The sequence below is a fragment of the Stomoxys calcitrans genome, chromosome 4 (genome assembly GCF_963082655.1).
Source record: "Stomoxys calcitrans chromosome 4, idStoCalc2.1, whole genome shotgun sequence".
Taxonomy (NCBI): domain Eukaryota; kingdom Metazoa; phylum Arthropoda; class Insecta; order Diptera; family Muscidae; genus Stomoxys; species Stomoxys calcitrans.
In genome coordinates this window covers 145,746,517-145,766,705 of record NC_081555.1, presented here as the reverse complement: position 1 = coordinate 145,766,705, position 20,189 = coordinate 145,746,517, and the positions used below count along the sequence as shown (strand labels likewise).

At 33.7% G+C, this 20,189-nt stretch overlaps 1 protein-coding gene across 1 annotated transcript; it reads left to right on the top strand.

Moving 5' to 3' along the window:
- The first annotated feature begins 10,544 nt into the window (after nt 1-10,544).
- LOC131997042 (uncharacterized) lies at nt 10,545-11,468 on the top strand. The gene has a single exon (XM_059367301.1). It carries the CDS (start codon nt 10,545-10,547, stop codon nt 11,466-11,468), a length of 924 nt encoding a protein of 307 aa, XP_059223284.1.
- The last annotated feature ends 8,721 nt before the right edge of the window (nt 11,469-20,189 follow it).

The following is a 20,189-nucleotide window of genomic DNA, read 5'->3' as shown; positions in this document are numbered from 1 at the left end:
ACTTAAATATAGTCCAGATCGGACTATATTTGGATTTAGCTGGCACATGGACCGATTTTCTGTTATAGGATTCTAAGCCGATAAATGCCTCCTGGTTTCCGAACCGAGCATGGTGTTTATCAGACCATATTTAGATATAGCTGTCATATAGTCCGATCCGTTTTCCATCCATCTGTCTATCGAAAGCATTCTAAATTGCCAAAGAGTAAAGCTCGGCGTTTGAAATTTTGCACAAATACTTCTTATTAGTGTAGGTCGTTGGGATTGTAAATGGGCTAAATGGGTCTATGTTTTGATCGAGCTGCCATATGAACCGATCTCCCGATTTGACTTCTTGAACTTCTAGAGGCGCAATTCTTTCAATGTCAACAGAGGCGCAATTCTTTCAATGCACTAGTGGGGTCTTTCGAAAATAGTTGTCCTCTTCGAGAAAGAAAATCAGCCCAAGAAAAACCCTGGATGACCGGGGAGATTAGCAATATTAGGAAAGAGGTCCGCAGACTTAACAGAGCATATCGTAAAAAAGCGGATGTTTATTGCGATGTGTATTATACACGGCTCAAGGAACAGAATAAGATTATCAGAATGACGAAATGTGTCTCCTTGAAGCTTTTCTGCGAACAAGGCGATAGTGTTAATGACGCCACCAAAATGAAAAAGTTTCTCTCAAAAACCCATGTCCAAACTGAAACGTTAATAGACGACATGGGATTAGGAGCAGAGACAATGGATGGCATGTTGAGGCTTTCGATGAAAACTCATTTTTCCCACGATACGATGGGACTCAAAGAGACACCGGAATCTTGAATTAAGGAGGTTGATCGAAGGTTTATCACTACGGAATTATGGTCAAGGAAGCCTTGAGGACCTTCAAACCATTTAAGTCAACCGGAACCCGACGTCGTTACTACAAAAGTAGGCCGACTATCTGGCGCCACAGCTGGCCTCTATTTCCACAGTATGTCTAGGACTTGCATATACTCCGAAAGTCTGGCAATGTGAGGAACGACACACTGATCCAACCCTTAGACCAGTCTAGGATGGACCGGGTCCTTGGAGACTGGATAAACCATATGCTAAGGAACAAGTGCATACATTAAGGGGGCTTTTTGTCGCCACTCCTATGGGAGACTACCATAAATGACCTATTTCAGATGTTGACTGAGGAGGGATATGAACCCAACTGGTACCCAGATGATGTTATAATACTTTTATGGGGTAAGGATCCGAAACAGAAGTCTCACAGATGTTGGGCACTATGTAGACGGGGTAAGGATCCGAACCAGATATGCAGAAGGGCTGAAAGGATTTTGTAGATGGTACACGACTGGGCTAGACCCAGAGGTCTCAATGTTAACTCAGAGAAGACTGAAATATGCCTGTTCACGAGAAAGACGAAGGTGGGTCAATTTAAAAAGTGCAAAAAAGTTGAAAAAGTGCAACATAAGGACCATAGCAACATAGTGGGACTGGAGCACTGGAGACTATTCTAGATAACCGACCCATTGACATACATATTTAGTGTGACGCAGCTGCGGCTATGCGACATCAGGCGATGGAATAGAGGATTGAGGATGGGAGCAGCTCCTTTCCTCGATTATACCATCGTGGTATAATCGAGGCGATGATAGGAAACCTGAAAGGAATGGAAAGGTTTCTGATCGGATACCTGAAACGAGACTTGAGGTCGAGGCACACAAGGGAGGAAAACAATTAGGGATTTTGTAATCAGCATGGTATTCCTAACATAGATTTTCTTTTTATACCCTCCACCATAGGATGGGGGGTATACTAATTTCGTCATTCTGTTTGTAACTACTCGAAATATTCGTCTGAGACCACATAAAGTATATATATTCTTGGTCGTCGCGAAATTTTATATCGATCTAGCCATGTCCGTCCGTCCATCTGTCCGTCTGTCTGAGTAGGATAAGTTGGTATATACAAATTCACATTAATTACTTCTTAATTACTTCTTTATTACTTCTTAATTACTTTTTTAATGGGATCCTCATCATGTTGTTATAAAACTGTCATTGATATGGAAATTATGTAGCCCTTTTTTGTTAGGGGATCCTCATTGTACATTGATATCTATGCTATGTCACCCTTTCTTGTTGAATTTGGTATATACAAATTCATATTAATTACTTCTTAATTACTTCTTTATTACTTCTTAATTACTTTTTTAATGGGATCCTCATCATGTTGTTATAAAACTGTCATTGATATGGAAATTATGTAGCCCTTTTTTGTTAGGGGATCCTCATTGTACATTGATATCTATGCTATGTCACCCTTTCTTGTTGTGGGATCCTCATTATGTTGTTATAAAACTGTCATTGATATGGAAATTATGTAGCCCTTTTTTGTTAGGGGATCCTCATTGTACATTGATATCTATGCTATGTCACCCTTTCTTGTTGTGGGATCCTCATTATGTTGTTATAAAACTGTCATTGATATGGAAATTATGTAGCCCTTTTTTGTTTGGGGATCCTCATTGTACATTGATCTCTATGCTATGTCACCCTTTCTTGTTGTGGGATCCTCATTATGTTGTTATAAAACTGTCATTGATATGGAAATTATGTAGCCCTTTTTTGTTAGGGGATCCTCATTGTACATTGATATCTATGCTATGTCACCCTTTCTTGTTGTGGGATCCTCATTATGTTGTTATAAAACTGTCATTGATATGGAAATTATGTAGCCCTTTTTTGTTTGGGGATCCTCATTGTACATTGATCTCTATGCTATGTCACCCTTTCTTGTTGTGGGATCCTCATTATGTTGTTATAAAACTGTCATTGATATGGAAATTATGTAGCCCTTTTTTGTTAGGGGATCCTTATTGTACATTGATCTCTATGTATGCTAGGGAGGGTTCGGCCTAGCCCTTTTTGTTGTGGGATCCTCATCATGTTGTTATAAAACTGTCATTGATATGGAAACTATGTAGCTCTTTTTTGTAAGGGGAATGGGGGATTCGAACTTGTGTAAGCTGCTTTTTGGATTAGGAATTTGGGATCCAACGTTTTTAATTGTGGGTGCTATTATTAGGGATGGTGTTGATTTAACTGATAAGTGGGATTGAAACTATTTGGTTAGTCAATTAAGGAGTTATAAAAATTCATTGAGTGTGACCCTCACTATATGTTATGAAGGCTGTGGGTCTTGCTCATTTGGGATTGGGATATTAGAGATTGATGGCGGTAACTGATAAGTGGGATTGATACTTTTTGGGTCGTAAATCATGGTGTTATAAAAATGTCATTGATATGGAAGCTATGTAACCCTTTGTTTATTGTGGGATTCATCGTCATTATATATTGGTTTTCATTGTGCTTCTATAAAAGTGTGAGAAGAAAGCCACATCTTGAATAGTATTGAAAGTGCAAACTTAGCGTCATGTCTGATAATTTGGAATTGATAAGTAAATTTAATAACAAAAATCTAAAACCAATTTTAAATGTGAAGGATATGGTACTGCATCATGAATACGTTATTGATGGTTGTTATCGGACCACAACCAAATACGGAGATGCGGTAGTGCTGAGCTTGGAGGGACATACGTTATATTTGCCTAAACGTTTTAATTCTTTGGATGATATAACCATACGATGCATCAACGAAGGATCCTTTTCTATTTCCAAACAGCCTTTATTAGATGATGAGGATAAATCCCTGAGCAGATTGGAACTGAAGCAGCAAATAACTGCAAGCGCCTTTTACAGTCCATATTTAAATGTTTAAAATACCTTTTATAAATATCGAGAATAATTTTAAGAAAAGTAAATAAAAATAATAAATTAAAACAACATAGTCTTTTTATTTGTTTATTTAACATTTTATTTCATCATATATTATTTCATCAAAAGAATTGATTGCATTACTTTCAATAAATACAAACATTTTATATAAATTATTAACAGCACACTTAAACTTTTGATCCTTATGAATTGGGCAATTAGTGAAATAATTTCTCATTTTTCTGAAACTTGTTTTATATTCTATGTTTACAATATTTGTACTTAGATATTTTTCTAAAAATTCCTTTTTAATTTGTCCAATCACCAAAACGTAATTGTAACTGATCAATGGAGATAAAATATCCCCAACGCAGTTGTAATTTATTTTTCCATCAGACCAGTCCAAGCCGTGTACGTACTTCTTACAGTATGCGTTTTTTCTTCTTCCCTCCTTCAGTAGTTCTCTGCTGTCGAAAGGAGACCTAAACAAACAATAGTTTGGTACTATTGAAAACCCACTCATATAGGCAAATTCTTTAATATATATACTATTATCATTTCCATGACAATATTGAAAATCAACCAGTACAAAATTGGGTAGATTAAAATTTGACATTTCGGTGGAAGGTTTGAAAAAGACTAAATCTCAAGAATCTCAACATGCCCTTATATTCGAAAAATTATTGGGAGAAGGCGTTAGTATATTTTAAAACGTCACTAAGAATGGATCAGGAAAGTAAAAAGGAAAACTCACATTTGCAAACTCGTGAAGTTGTTTTCGAGATGGAATATTTCGTCGACCTGAATTTGAAAGTAACTTGCGGCTTTTCTATCATGCTTTTCGAACCTATAATATGGTTACAGAAAAGGAAAAACTATATTGGACTGACACGGGAATTGTGGCTACATCTAATTACGTACAGAGCCTACATTCAAGCTTGTTTGGATCAATATGATTTTTTCCTTGACTCATTTAAATTGTTGGATGACCAAAGAAATGAACACATTCAATTGGATTTTGTGAATAAAAATGGCAGATCATATCTTGTTTTAATTCAAGGCAAAAACAAAATAAAACTGGATAGCGAGGCCTGGAGGTCTATATGCCGGAATGGCATATTTCTAACATCTTTCATTTGCTGGAACAATATATTGAGGAAACAAATTGCTCATTTCTACTACAATTACTACATACCAACATGCGCAGCACTAAAAAAGACAAATGTTCTGGTTTCTGAAATACCTGGGTTCAATGAGCCGGACATTGAAATTGATTTGTTACGTCTGTGTTATGAGTTTAGTAAAAAAATGCCTCATATTATAAAACAAGATATTAAAATTTACAATCTAATACAAAGAATGGAAAATAAATAATATATGCATTATATTTAAATAAAAAATAAATAAAAAAACCAAGATGTCTTTTCATTTTAATATTATTTGGGATTTTATTGTTTATATTGGAGTAAAAATTTTAAACATAAGTGACCACAATTAAAAGAATCAAAATTTTGTTTTCTATTATAATTGTATTTTATATCGCTACCTAAATATTTTATTATTTCTATTGGTGGTTGAAGATTTCCAAAACTATCAAAGTATTCCACTTGGTCTCCATTTTTATAATAAGCTACCCAATGAGTTCCAGATCCTTTATATGAATCAAGGTTTACTATTCCACATTCGTTATGGAGAACATTTTTTGGAAGTTTATCTCTCATAAAAACTCCTCTAAAATTTGAAATATGTTTTCGTGCAAATAATTTTATATCTAAATCAGTTAGAGGTCGATTGGGTAGCTGCTTCAAAAGTTTTTTGAAATGTTACTCTTATTACATATGATTCCCATTCCATTTTTAAATGGTTTAAGGTATAATCCCTTTCCCATTGCTATGGACTCCATACTTTTGTTGTGTCTGATGTTTTCTTCCAGTTGCTTTTTAGCATTATTCGCTGAGCTAACTAACTTGGCTATTGAAGATACACCTGAAGTTAGTCCACCTAAAGCGCCGAGTGCTGTTATAATTGGTACTAATGGCAAAAACCCACCAATTTTGGGTACTCTTATAACTCTTGGGATAATTACATCTCCTTTATTCTTTTTAAGCATTTTATGAATAGCTTTCCTTGCTATTTTAATGGCGGAGCTAATGTCTTGGGGTTTTTCTTTCCTTAAAATTGTTGTCGTTTTCTTTATTGCGTTCGAAAAAGTTTTTTGTCCTGCCGCTTTCTTATATTTTTTCTTCTCCACACCCATACCAAATTTGACTTTAGCCTTCATCGCGTTGGTGACCAAATACGAGTTAATTTTTTCTCCTAAAGTACTATCGTTTGCTTTAAACCGTTCCCATGCCCTTTCAGCTAGCTCTCGATCAGCTTTATTTCGTTCTTCTATATCACTGGTTTTCGAATACGCTATATCATGAGTTTTACATGCGGCGTCAAGACCATTTATGCCTTTGTCTCCTCGTTTCAAACGTTTCTCGAGCTTAGTACCAGGTCCGCAGAATTGATATCCAGGTAAATGAAGTTCGAAAGGTAGGGAATTAATAAATCTGTTTAATAGTCCTCTTCCTTGAATGGATCTTTTGCGACTAACTTTATTTTGATTGAATATGAGCATTTTATACTTGTCGGGTTTTTTTTTTTCTACAATAAATAAATTGGTTAAGCAAAAAATTTAGTTAGTTAACAAAATGCGATTAGTTAAGCAAGATACAAAAATTAATGTGCGAAATTTAGACTTCGTTCATAATCATCCAAAAACTATAAAGCACAGCTGTCTACTACCGAATTCCATAAGGGCTTTAATAGTGGGACCATCGAATTGTGGAAAGACTAACGTTATGGTTAGTTTAATTGAAAGCCCTAACGGATTAAAATTTGAGAATATTTATTTATACTCAAAATCTTTATATCAACCCAAGTACGAGTATCTAAGACAACTTATAACACCTATAAAGGGAATGGGATATTTTACATTTAATAATAATGAGAAGGTTATTTCATCAGACATGGCGAAACCTAACTCAATTATGATATTTGATGATGTTGCGTGTGAAAAGCAGAATAACATGAGAGACTATTTTACTATGGGGCGACATAAAAATATTGATTCATTTTATTTATGTCAAACATATACGCATATACCTAAACATTTGGTTCGTGACAATGCAAATTTTATAATTATGTTCAAGCAGGATGGAATGAATATGAAACACATTTATAATGATCATGTGAGAGGTGATATGACGTTCCAAGAATTTGAGAGGATTTGTCAGGAATGTTGGCAAGATAAATATGGATTTTTAATAATAAATAAGGATAATGAAATCACATGTGGCCGATATAGAAAAGGGTTTGATACATACATTTACATTTAGTAATAAATATATTTCCGATTGATGAAGACGTAAGCTTGTAAAATTAACTCCAAAACCACAAATATATCTAGACAGAGAGCAAAGCTATACAAAAAAAAAAAATTAAGATGAATACCAATCTTTTAAAGGAATTGGTTAAAACTAGAAAAATTTTAAAAAGAAAATTTCAAAGCATAAAATTGGGTGAAGAGGAGACTTTGCAGGATTTGCGTCGCACATTCGATCCAGTCACACAACCAATTAATAAAATATTGAAACTATCTAAAGACAAAATTAAACAATCAAATGCAAAGGCTGAAAATACCGATTTTAATGAAGAAAATAAGAAGTTAAAAACTAAACTTGATAATGGAAAGGAAGATATTGATGATGCCATAGAGGACGGTAATGATGGCGAAGAGGAAGAGGAATTCTTTTCCCAGTCAGAAGACGAAGATGGTGTGGACTTATCAAAATTACATAGAGATAAAAAACTAGACACAGTTTTTGGACCACATAAAGATTCGAATGGAGTTTGGAAATTTGGAGATTCCATAATAGATATTAACGAAGATAAAATCATTGTTGGAAATCATTCATGGGCGTATACGCCGGGCTTATTTCAGTTGCTTTTTTATAGAAAGCCACACAACTATGATGCATTGGAATTGGATATATATAAAAAAATATTAATAGATACAAACGCACATAAGAGGAATTATAATCCGAACGAGCGGATTAAAGGGAATAAGGGTTATAAATACAAAAACATTATTCAAAAGCTGTTTGACACTACTTACATAGGTAAAGGATTAATGACTACAATTTCAGAAAAATCCAACTATATATACTGGGACGATCCCAATGAGCTAGTAGATCGTCTTAAGCTCCTAATAGCATCAAAACAAGCTGGTCATACGAATCAAAACAATGAAATTATTTCTATTATTGAAGAACTCAAGGAAGCGGATATAATATATTGACAATAGTAAACCTCAATTAATCATAAAATGAGTGTCGATAAGTTCGGTCATTTTTCAAATTCAACACATTATAAAAAAAATGTTTCAAAAATATTTGGAATTTTTATTGACAGGCATAATAACATCGATATCCAATATAAAAAAAATAAAAATTTGGATCCTCCGGCGGAGGATACAGACGCAGTCAACAAAGCTTATCTTCAAAAACAAATCTACCACTCTAGAGACATTTTAAAAAGAGATTTAAATATTGAAGTTAACAACATTCGACAGGAAATAACACAAATGAAGATAAGTCTGAGTCAGTTATTTGAATTAATTTCTACTATGCCTGAAAACCCTACCATTATCTACAATAATCATAACTAAGCTATGGAAAAAAGAGACGTTGTTAACGAAATTCACACCCAAGCTCGTAAAAACTTTCCACGTCGCAGAGTTATTATGAGGGGTATTGATGACCTCTGGCAAGCTGATTTAGTCGAAATGGGAAACTATTCCACAATAAACAAAGGTTATAAATTTCTATTGACTGTAATAGACACATTTTCCAAATATGCTTGGGCAGAAGCAACTAAATCGAAAAAGGCTTGTGATGTTTCAAAAGCGTTTCAAAAAATTCTTAGTATGGGGAGGATACCAAAAAATTTACAAACAGATGATGGAAAAGAATTTTTTAATTCAGACTTTGAAAAACTTATGGAAAAGTATTCAATTAATCACTACTCAACCTATAGCGTAATTAAGGCGTCGATTGTGGAACGTTTTAATCGAACATTAAAATCGCAAATGTTTCGAGAATTTTCTTTTAATGGCACGTACCATTGGATCGATATGTATAAAGCTTTAATAGATAAATATAATCGACAAAAACATAGAACAATAAAAATGGCTCCAGTCGAAGTAAATTCCAAAAATGAACAAAATCTATTAAAAACCGTATATAGTCACATGAAAATACATAAAATCTCCCAATATCATTTGGGAGACTACGTCCGCATAAGTAAATATAAGAGCATATTTGAAAAAGGATATACTCCAAATTTTAGTACAGAGATTTTTCGTATAAGACGTATACAAAACACAAACCCCACCACATATCTACTTGAAGACTACCAGGGAAATCCCATAAAAGGAGCTTTTTATAAGGAAGAGATTTTACTCACAAAACACCCTGATGTATATCTCGTTGAGAAGATTTTAAAAACAAAGGGAGAAATGGCTTATGTTAAATGGTTAGGATTTTCTAATGAACATAACTCTTGGATAAATAAAAATGAAATATTATAATTTTTTTTTTTTTTTTTGTTTTGAATGAACAAATAAATAAAAACTAATGAAACTAAAAACGTGTTTCCATTCATCAATTACTCATCATCATGTCAATTACGTTAGCATTAACCGGGAGATCTCCAATTTTGACTGCTTCGTACTTTCCTCCCATTCAATTAAATGACGATTACGAATGTGCTTTAGTTGACTTTCATTCATATAATACAATCCCTAACATTGATTATGATAATAATTTGTTTCATATTGGTGATAGTGTTATTGAAATTCCAGTTGGATCGTACGAACTCGAAGATATTGTAGACTTTATAAAAAGCGCTTATAGAAAGGAGAACGCGCTTAATACTCTGGATATAGAAGCAAATAACAATACACTTCAAATCGAAATTTTTTCTTCGGAACATGTTATAAATTTCCATCAAGATCGGTCTATTGGTCCGTTGTTTGGATTTGAAGATCGAGTTTTAGTCCCTAACATAAAGCATACGTCTCACATGCCAGTAAACATCATGAAAGTAAACGCAATTCAAATTTGTTGTAATATTACAACTGGAGCATATATGAATAATTCTCCAGCACATATTATCCATGAGTTCGCAATAAACGTGTCTCCAGGATATAAATTAGATGAAATTCCCAGGAACCTTATTTATTTACCAGTAAACGTTAACGAAATAAGTCGCATAAAAGTTTGGATTGTTGATCAAGAAACGCGTCTGATTAATTTTAGAGGGGAAGAAATAACACTTCGATTACATCTTAAACCTAAATCAAAATGATTATTTTTAATAAATATAATAATAAAAGGACCAAACATAACATTCCGATTCGAGCTGTCAAGAATAAAAGACGGCTTTTAACTCAAGAAAATAAATTGTTTTTAAAATCCTTAAAATTAAAATTAAAAAGCCATGTCTGAAATTTTAAATGTACTAGAGAAACCATACTCTGATGATAATATTGTTAAAAAGGACTATCATAGCTACGTACCATATATTCAATCCTTCAAAAATAATGACGAAATTAGAATAACAATTCAAAATCAAGATTTATATATCCTACCTAGCGAAAGCTACCTATATATAGAGGGTTCCATTACACTGGAAGATGGAAAAAGTACACTTAATGGACGATTGCGAAATAACTGTGTTGCGTATATGTTTGATGAAATTCGCTATGAAATTAATGGTGTAGAAATAGATAGAACACGATATTTGGGCATTTCAAGTACCTTAAAAAACTACATTTCAATAAATAGTATTGAAAATAATATGATGCTGAATGCTGGCTGGAGCAAAGAAACCGATTTGAACAAGCAGAAGTTCAATTTTTATGTGCCACTAAATAAGTTATTGGGATTTTCTGAGGATTTCACGAAAGTTGTTTTAAATTGTAAACATGACCTTATACTCCTACGAAGTTCCACTGATTTGAATGCCTGCTATTCAACTACCCAAACGGAAAAAGCTAAAATTAATATAACAAATATAACATGGAGAATTCCCCATGTTCATATCTCAGATGAAACGAAGCTAAAAATAATGAAAACAATTAAAGATGGAAAGACTATACCAATCACGTTTCGTAGCTGGGATTGTCATTTTAATCCTACATTTCCCGGTGCAGTCAAGTGCAATTGGAACGTTAAACTTTCTGTAAATAGGGAGAGACCACGTTTTTTAGTATTTGCATTTGAAAATAACAAAAAATTTATCCATTGTAACTTAACAAATTTCAAAGTACATTTAAATTCAGATATTTACCCATACGATGACCTTAATATAAAATTTGATGATAATCGTTATGCAGTTCTTTATGATATGTATGCAAGATTTCAACAAAGCTTTTATTTGAAGGAACCGCAACCTCTCCTGTCATGTGATGAATTCAAAGAAACCCCTATAACTGTAATTGATGTTAGTCATCAAAATGAGACAATAAAAGCCGGGCCTATTGATGTTAAAATTGAATTCGAAACCAGCCAATCCATTCCTGAAAATACGTCGGCATATTGTTTAATAATACACGATCGTTTCATCGAATACACACCTTTGACTGGAACTGTTCGAAAAATCATTTAATAAACAAACACATTTTATTGAAAATATTTTTTTTTTTATTTTATTTAATTTTAATTTTCTTATCAAGTATTTAACTATTAAAATAAATAAGCCTTAAAGGTAAATTATAAAATTGTAGCTTTTTTTTTACATATTAAGGTAGTCAAGCAGGTCCCTTAAATCGTTATCACTATAAGATTCGATATTGTCTACATCCATTTCCGTTGTATAATCTATACTTATGCTCTGTAAGTTGTTTTCGGTTGCCATTTTATAATGGCCCCATGCATATGTATTAATTTTATCTTCCCTGATTTTTCTTTTTGTGTCTAAGGGACTTAAAACTACTTTGGTTAACTTATCCGTATAAATATTATGAAGTTTAGATCGGAATGACAACATGCTGCCAGTAGGTTTTATGCCGTTCAAAAGACATTCCTTATAATTTTCAAGAGAATAACCCTCTATGACACATTTTTTCACCCCTTTGGCCTTATTTATTTCGCTACCTTCATCTAATTTGTACGAATACATTTTCGGTCCTAGGCCAACAAATTCTGACATCAATGTACCTCCATTTTCATCTTTCATGTAACCCATTTCTTTTTTATTTTTTAGAGGAAATCCAAACGGATTATTTGCATCATAATTTGAAGTATCGAAATATTTTTCTACATCGTCTTTTATTTCTGCATAGAAATCCTCGGAAGAAATAGTGTAAATAAAGGAATCAGTATCCATATAATTTAACTGACACCTTTCACCAAATTTCTTTTTCATGTAATTATAGTGAAAATCATACATGATTAATTTTGCTATTTCTAATATACAAAATCCAACGTATATTGGCTTATCATAGATTACTTTAGTGCGGTCCATTTGAACAGCCCAAAATTCATTTGAAAATTGAGACAAACTATTAAAGTTTGGTTTGGATATAAGTCTTTCCAAACCAATTTTTTTCTTATTTGAATACTCCCATTCGGTTACAAGTTTTACGTCTTTTCTATTATCGACGTTTTCCATCGTTTTGCCGTATACCGAGTTATTCAGTAGCTTGAAAAAATCTTTTTCAAACGGATTCGTTGCTTTTTTCCTCTCATCTGTGTTAGTGTTAACAAATGGAGCAAGCCACGGTTCTTGTCTAAATTCTAAAACTCGGTGGACCTTTTTTAAAATTAAACCATTCTCAAGGCATTGCTTCAATACCAAATAATGAGTGGTATAATTTCGCTTTGGTGTAAGATCGGCAACCAGCTTTTTGTATTTAGCTCCACCGATTTTTTTATTTTCCGCAGCAAAAGGTAGATCATTATGATGATCATGTAAGTGATCTGGATAATCCAAATCAACTTCATAAATGTAACCTATGGGGGAGTCATCAACAAAGTCCAGAATTCTTTGTACATCACTAATAATTTCATTTTCCTTAAGCCATTTAAAGTCGCCACATGGGAGAAAACGCATCATAGCGGCCCCATATAGATTGTTGACATCAAAATACATAAGGAAGGTAGAAAGAAGTAATGGATTGAAATCGCTTAGGTACCTATTATTTGCTTTCGTATGTCTTCTAGAACACTGAGTTATTCCTCCTCGAATAGCATTCTTAATAAAATTGTACATATCTAAATCGGTAAACAGCTCTAAGCTTATGTTAGTGTTCCGAAGCATAGCATCAAAAGATAGACCTGGTGCTGTATAGTACTGGCATGGATCTAATTTGTGGACTTTTTTACACAAACGTCGGAAATTTTCAAAAACATCAGTAAGTAGTAGAACATCTGTTTTTAAATACAATTCCATATAGTCCTGTAAAGTACCACAATTAAATGTATGCCATACTTCTTTGGCATGCGTATAATCTTCGCTGCTACATTTTTTGTTATACAATTTGCTAAAGAAAGCCTCAATGGGAGGGAGTCGTGTTTCGGCTAGTTTATCAAACGAAGTCAGGTATTCGTAGCAAAATACGCCCTTTTTCCTCATTAAATTAAATTCCCTATCGCTTGGAAAATGTAACCTAACTGACTTCATAGTATCTCCCGCCAGATTGTTTGCTAGAGAATCTAAACTTGCCGCCATAAACCTGAGGGAATCTAAAAATCTATACTCTAAAATTTTTCCGCCACCTAAATATACTTTATGGGATAGGGCAATGTATCGCTCCTTATTTTCTGGCAGTACTGTTGTATTACCAGGAATATTTTTAAGGAGGTCTTTCACAAATAAGTGACAATCATAAGCCGAAAAGTTGTGAAAGAAAATGGGTATAAATGTTGGTACAGTATGCTCTAAATTACATTTATTATGGGCAGGTCCTCTGTATTTTCCAGTGATGTGACAGTGATCACGAACCCTATCACTACCTAATAATTTCTCACATACATGGCAGTTTTGAGCTACTTGAAAATTGAACTCCTCAGAGGGTGATAATGATGTCATAGGGGTATTTAGACTTAAATAATTTTCGTAAATAAACCTACACTCCTGATCGATGCTTTTAACAAAAACCTCGGCAGCATCTTCTCCCGTATAAATATTAAATTTGTCTAACCTATCATCAAAACTACATTTAATATTATAACTAAAAGCACATGGAATGTGCTTACTTAGGGATTTACTATTACTGTCGTTAACATTTTCAAGTACGCATTCAAAATCTGCGTAAATTGAAAATGGAACGTCCATTGTCTTTTTAGAGTTGGAAAACTCCATAAACTTGTTGGCTTCCTCAGGGAGATATGTTACAACTCTTCCACATTCTCGCTTATGATGATCCATCATGTTGGGGTTCCTGGTGTGCTGGAAACACTGGTTGCAGAAGTACAATTTTTTTGCGTTTGATGTAACCTGCCTATGTAAAAGTCTGTAAAAAAAAAAAAAAAAAAAAAAAAAAAAAAAAAAAAAAAAAAAAAAAAAAAAAAAAAAAATAAAAAAAAAAAAATAGTCATTTAATTAATTACACATAGTATTATTTGTTTTATTACCTTGACGTGTCTCTTACTAACACATAATGCTCTCTCTCATTATTTTCCAGCAACAACAAGTTCACGTGGGTCTCCTTTTCCATTTGGGTAATGTAGTACGGCCCAACAACATGATCTGTTTTGACTTCATATCCCAAAACATTTACACTTATATTTGGGTTGTTTTTTTCGAATATGATTATGTCTCTAAGGGCCATGGGAAAATTCAATCCATTGAAGTTGAGACTTACACCGTTTGTCAAAGTTATTATATTCTGTTTGATATCCACAGGGTACGAGGATGTTCTTGTTGGGTTTCTTGGCTTTGGTGTTGTTAAGGCTGCTACCATACACCACTTAAAGCAATATTCATCGTCATTAAGAATATTGCAGCAAGCGCGTCTATCTGCTAATTTTTTCGGTGTTTTTATATATTGGGAGCCTCTTAAAACTGTACATTTATTTATGTTAATGTAGAGTTTTTCAATATTGACTAAAGCCCATCCAGAATCTCTTTCCTGAAACTCTGACATTTTAGTTTTAATTTCCTCTACATGGCAGCTAACCACATTTTCAATAGAGTCGCTTCTTGTTATTTGCGACATTTTGGAGGTGTGATGCATAATTGTTTTTTTCCATTCATCACTGCAAAGTTTGGTATATTGTGCTTGTAATTGAAAATTAAATTTCACGCAAATATGCTCCGCTAAACTTTCCATAATAAGATTCTCTATGCAATCTATACCTCCGGAGAGAAAATTGTTAATATTCAGAGTTTCTTTAATGGTTGAATATTCATATTTAGCCAACCGATTTTTAAAATCGCTGCTGGTTTGTTTTATGAATTGAGCTCTCATCGCAATGCTATTACGTTTATGGGCATTGGTTTTCAAGTGGGTATACCACTTTCTAACGGGTACTCCAATATTGCAGCATTTACAAACTTTGTCTTGGGCAGCTCTCGATCTTGATGGTATATCTTCATTCAAATCTTGTTGTTGGGCCTGTGGTTGAATAGGTTGATTTCCTAGGAACTGCTGTTCCTGTTGTTGTTGTTGCTGTTGTAGAGCAGCTCTCGAAGTCGAAGGAACATTTCCATTAAAAATATGTTGTTGGATCAGTGCTTGTTGTTCTTCTCTCTGGTTTTCTGGATGTAGTTTACTTAGAATTTGATCTAATTTATTCAAGTAGTAAGCCATCTCATCCAGATCCAAGTCATTTTCGATTTGTTCGCTTCGAGGAATATTTTGCCCGTGATGTTTAACCAGCTCTTCTTGTTGTTCTAGTTGTTGTTGTTCTTGAACTTGTTGTTGTCGTTGATGTTGTTGATGATGATGATGTTGTTGTTGATGATGTTGTTGTAGATGATGTTGTTGTTGATGATGTTGTTGTTGGTGATGTTGTTGTTGATGATGTTGTTGTTCATGATGTTGTTGTTGATGATGTTGTTGTTGAAAAGCGTCCGACGTTGAATGCATATTAACAAACTGGTGTTGGGCCTGTGCTTGTTTCCATTGTTTATCTTCTTTCTGCATATTTTCTTTGGATTTTCCACCGTTTTGTTGTTTCCGCACTATCTTTAGTTGGGATTTTTTTCCACCAACATTTTTTTCTTTATTGTGTGCTACTAGCATGTGGAAATTAAGCGCATGCCTACTTAATTGCACAACGCCACACACACTACACTGCCTATGTGCTTCTTTTACGTGAATTTTTAAATTCAAAACGGAGACGAAATCTTCTTGGCAAATTTCGCAAGTGTATAAAGCCATTTTTGTTTTGTTTGTTTTTTTTTTTTTTTTTTTTTGTGTTTTGAGTGTTATTATATTTAAATGTTTTCTTTTGGTTGTTTTTTTTTTTTTTTTTTTTTTTTTTTTTTTTTGCTTTATTTACCACTGCACTGAATTTTTGTCTAGCGTATTTAAATAAACGCACTTTGCAAATTAGGCAAAAAATCACAAAAAATTTTTAACGATGGTACTTTGGCGCGTTAAAAATTCACTTGGAATTTTGTTTAAATGTTTATATTTTGAGGGAAAAAATTCAATTCGAAAATTTTTATTAATGGTACTTCGACGGATTAAAAACAATTCTATGTTCGTTCAATGGCGAGTTAGATGGAACTGAAATCGAAATTCCAATGTTTGTGGTTGAATTTCAAAATTGGAATCCATTCGTCTTACATTTCTACTACAATAGATAAGAGTTCTTCCAATTTTTTTTTAACCTTTTATTTTTCTATCCAAACTCCTTTGCATTCCAACACTTTTAGAACATCAACGAACACAAGTATCACGACTAGTTTATCAATACAATCTAAATAGCTTCTAATGAAATGTACACCATACAACGACACTAACATGTTTGTGTCTGACCAATAAAATCTCTAAGTGGATAGAAACAAACCAAAATCAACCCCAAACCACGTAAACCCCCTTCCCCCACCCAAAAAAAAAGGAACACATAGTTTTTAATTGTTTTTTTTTTTTGTTTTATTTATATAAATTTCTCTTAAAATTCATTTATAATTCTTTATACTTTTACAGGAAATTTATAAAAACCTTTCTAAAATACTAAAAATAGCTGGATGCATTTCTGTATTCCAGTCCGCTTCAACTTTTCTTAACTCTTGGTCCAATACGGTCTCTTTCTCCTCTTCCGATTTCCGCAACATATCGTCTTCGACCGATCCAGGTATAGGCTGGCTGTTTGGGTCGAAATGGTTTGGGAACAATCTCCATGGAAATATTTCCTGGGTAGAATTTCCATCATCTTGCTCGTCATCAGTCTCAGGAATACATTCCTCATCGTCACTTATGAGATGTTGACTTTGTGAGGCCTCACATTGTTGTACAATTTTTTGGGAAAAATCCAAAAATACTTCTTCGCTCTCCTGCGAAAATAGATTTTGGCTAAGTTGGACAGAAATAGCAACAGGTTCATTAATTGAATTATGAGAATTGTTGCTCTCATTCTGTATTTTTTGATTCTCATCCTGTTGGGAAAACAAAGGCTGGCTCATTTGGAACTGTTGGTTTGCCATCTTATTCTTCAGATAGAAATCTTAGAAATGATAGGTTTTTTCGAATTCTTTCGTGTTTTTATTAGAAGTCACACAGATAATATTCCTTACTACCTAGTCGCATTTTACAACACAATGAAGCCTTTATGGATACCACTCACTGGCAACATATAGAGACCAAAAAAATTAAAAACTCAGAGTTAGAAGACGACCATCAACCCCTTAATAAACATATCCTACACACTTTACAACACACACACACACACAAGAAATGCGCAAGTGCCACAGCATTCATAACATGCAGTGACGGTCACAATTTAAGTGGAAAAAAGTCAACATTAATCCCCAACTAAGGCACCCATGAAAACAATTATTAGATAATAACCAAACCAAACATTCCCTTTTTGCTGCCTTACCGCAGTTTACATTTTTACAACACACAAGAAATGAGCAAGACCCACAGCATTCATAGCATACAGTGAGGGTCACATTCAATGAATTTTTATAACTCAATAATTGACGAACCAAATAGTTTCAATCCCACTTATCAGTTAAATCAACACCATCCCTAATTAAAAATAACACCCAGAACTAAAAATGCAGGATCCCAAATTCCTAATCGAAAAAACAGCTTGCACAAGTGCGAATCCCCCATTCCCCTTACAAAAAAGAGCTACATAGTTTCCATATCAATGACAGTTTTATAACTACATAATGACGATCCCACAACAAGAAAGGGTGACATAGCATAGAGATCAATGTACAATGAGGATCCCCTAACCAAAAAGGGCTACATAATTTCCATATCAATGACAGTTTTATAACAACATAATGAGGATCCCCTAACAAAAAAGGGTGACATAGCATAGATATCAATGTACAATGAGGATCCCCTAACAAAAAAGGGCTACATAATTTCCATATCAATGACAGTTTTATAACAACATGATGAGGATCCCATTAAAAAAGTAATTAAGAAGTAATAAAGAAGTAATTAAGAAGTAATTAATATGAATTTGTATATACCAAATTCAACAAGAAAGGGTGACATAGCATAGATATCAATGTACAATGAGGATCCCCTAACAAAAAAGGGCTACATAATTTCCATATCAATGACAGTTTTATAACAACATGATGAGGATCCCATTAAAAAAGTAATTAAGAAGTAATAAAGAAGTAATTAAGAAGTAATTAATGTGAATTTGTATATACCAACTTATCCTACTTGTCTGTCGAAAGCACGGTAACCTCCGAAGGAATAAAGCTAAGCGCTTGAAATTTTGCACAAATACTTCTTATTAGTGTAGGTCGGTTGGTATTGTAAATGGGCCATATCGGTCCATGTTTTGATATAGCTGCCATATAAACCGATCTTGGGTCGTGACTTCTTGAGCCTCTATAGTGCGCAATTCTTATCCGATTGGGATTGAATTTTGCATGACATGTTTTGTTATGATATCCAACAACTGTGCCACGTATGGTTCAAATCGGTCCATAACCTGATATAGCTGCCATATAAACCGATCTTGGGTCTTGACTTCTTGAGCCTCTAGAGTGCACAATTCTTATCCGATTGGAATGAAATTTTGCTGGACGTGTTTTATTATTATACCCAATAATTGTGCCAAGTTTGGTTTAAATCGGTTCATAACCTGACATAGCTGTCATATAAACAGGTCTGGGGACTTGACTTTTTGAGCTTCTAGAGGGCGTAATTCCTTTCCGATTTGATTGAAATTTTGCAAGACTTATTTTATTCTTACTTTCAACAACTATGTCAAACCGTATAAACCGAACTGGGATCTTGACTTCTTGAGCCTCTAGAGGTCGCAATTCTTATCCGATTTGCTTTTTGTTATGACATCCAATAATGGTGTTAAATATGGTTCAAATCGGTCTATAACCTGATACAGCTGTCATATAAACCGGTCTTCAGATTTGATTTCTTGAGCCTCTATAGAACGCAATTCTTATCCCATTTGTCTAAAATTTTGCACAAGGTGATTTGTTTTGATTTCCAAGTCTGTTTATAACCTGATGCCATATCAACAAATGATTAGATTTGACTTCATGAGTATCTAAAAGGAGCATTTATCACCCGATTTGGATGAAATTGTGAACGTTAAGATTTACTCTGACTTCCAACAACCGATCGACCGTTTTGATTTCTTGAGCGTCTTGGGGAAGCTATTGGGTTGCCCAAAAAGTAATTGCGGATTTTTTAAAAGAAAGTGAATGCATTTTTAATAAAACTTAGAATGAACTTTAATCAAATATACTTTTTTTACACTTTTTTTCTAAAGCAAGCTAAAAGTAACAGCTGATAACTGACAGAAGAAAGAATGCAATTACAGAGTCACAAGCTGTGAAAAAATTTGTCAACGCCGACTATATGAAAAATCCGCAATTACTTTTTGGGCAACCTATTTGGCTGAAATTAACTGAAATTGAACGTCCAATTTGTATATCCTACACCACCACTGTGGTCCAGAGTATTTGTTTGAAACACCCAGAAGCAAGATAGATAGACCCATTGATAAGTATACCGATCGACTCAGAATCTCTTTCTGACTCGATTAAGCTATAACCGTCTGTCCGTCTGTCTATGCTAATTTCGGAATTTTCATCCAATCGTCCTAAAATTTGTTACAGGCATGTTATTCGGCATAGAGACAAAGTCTATTGAAATTGGAAAAAATCGGTTCAGATTTGGATATAGCTCTCATATATATGTTCGTCCGATATTGA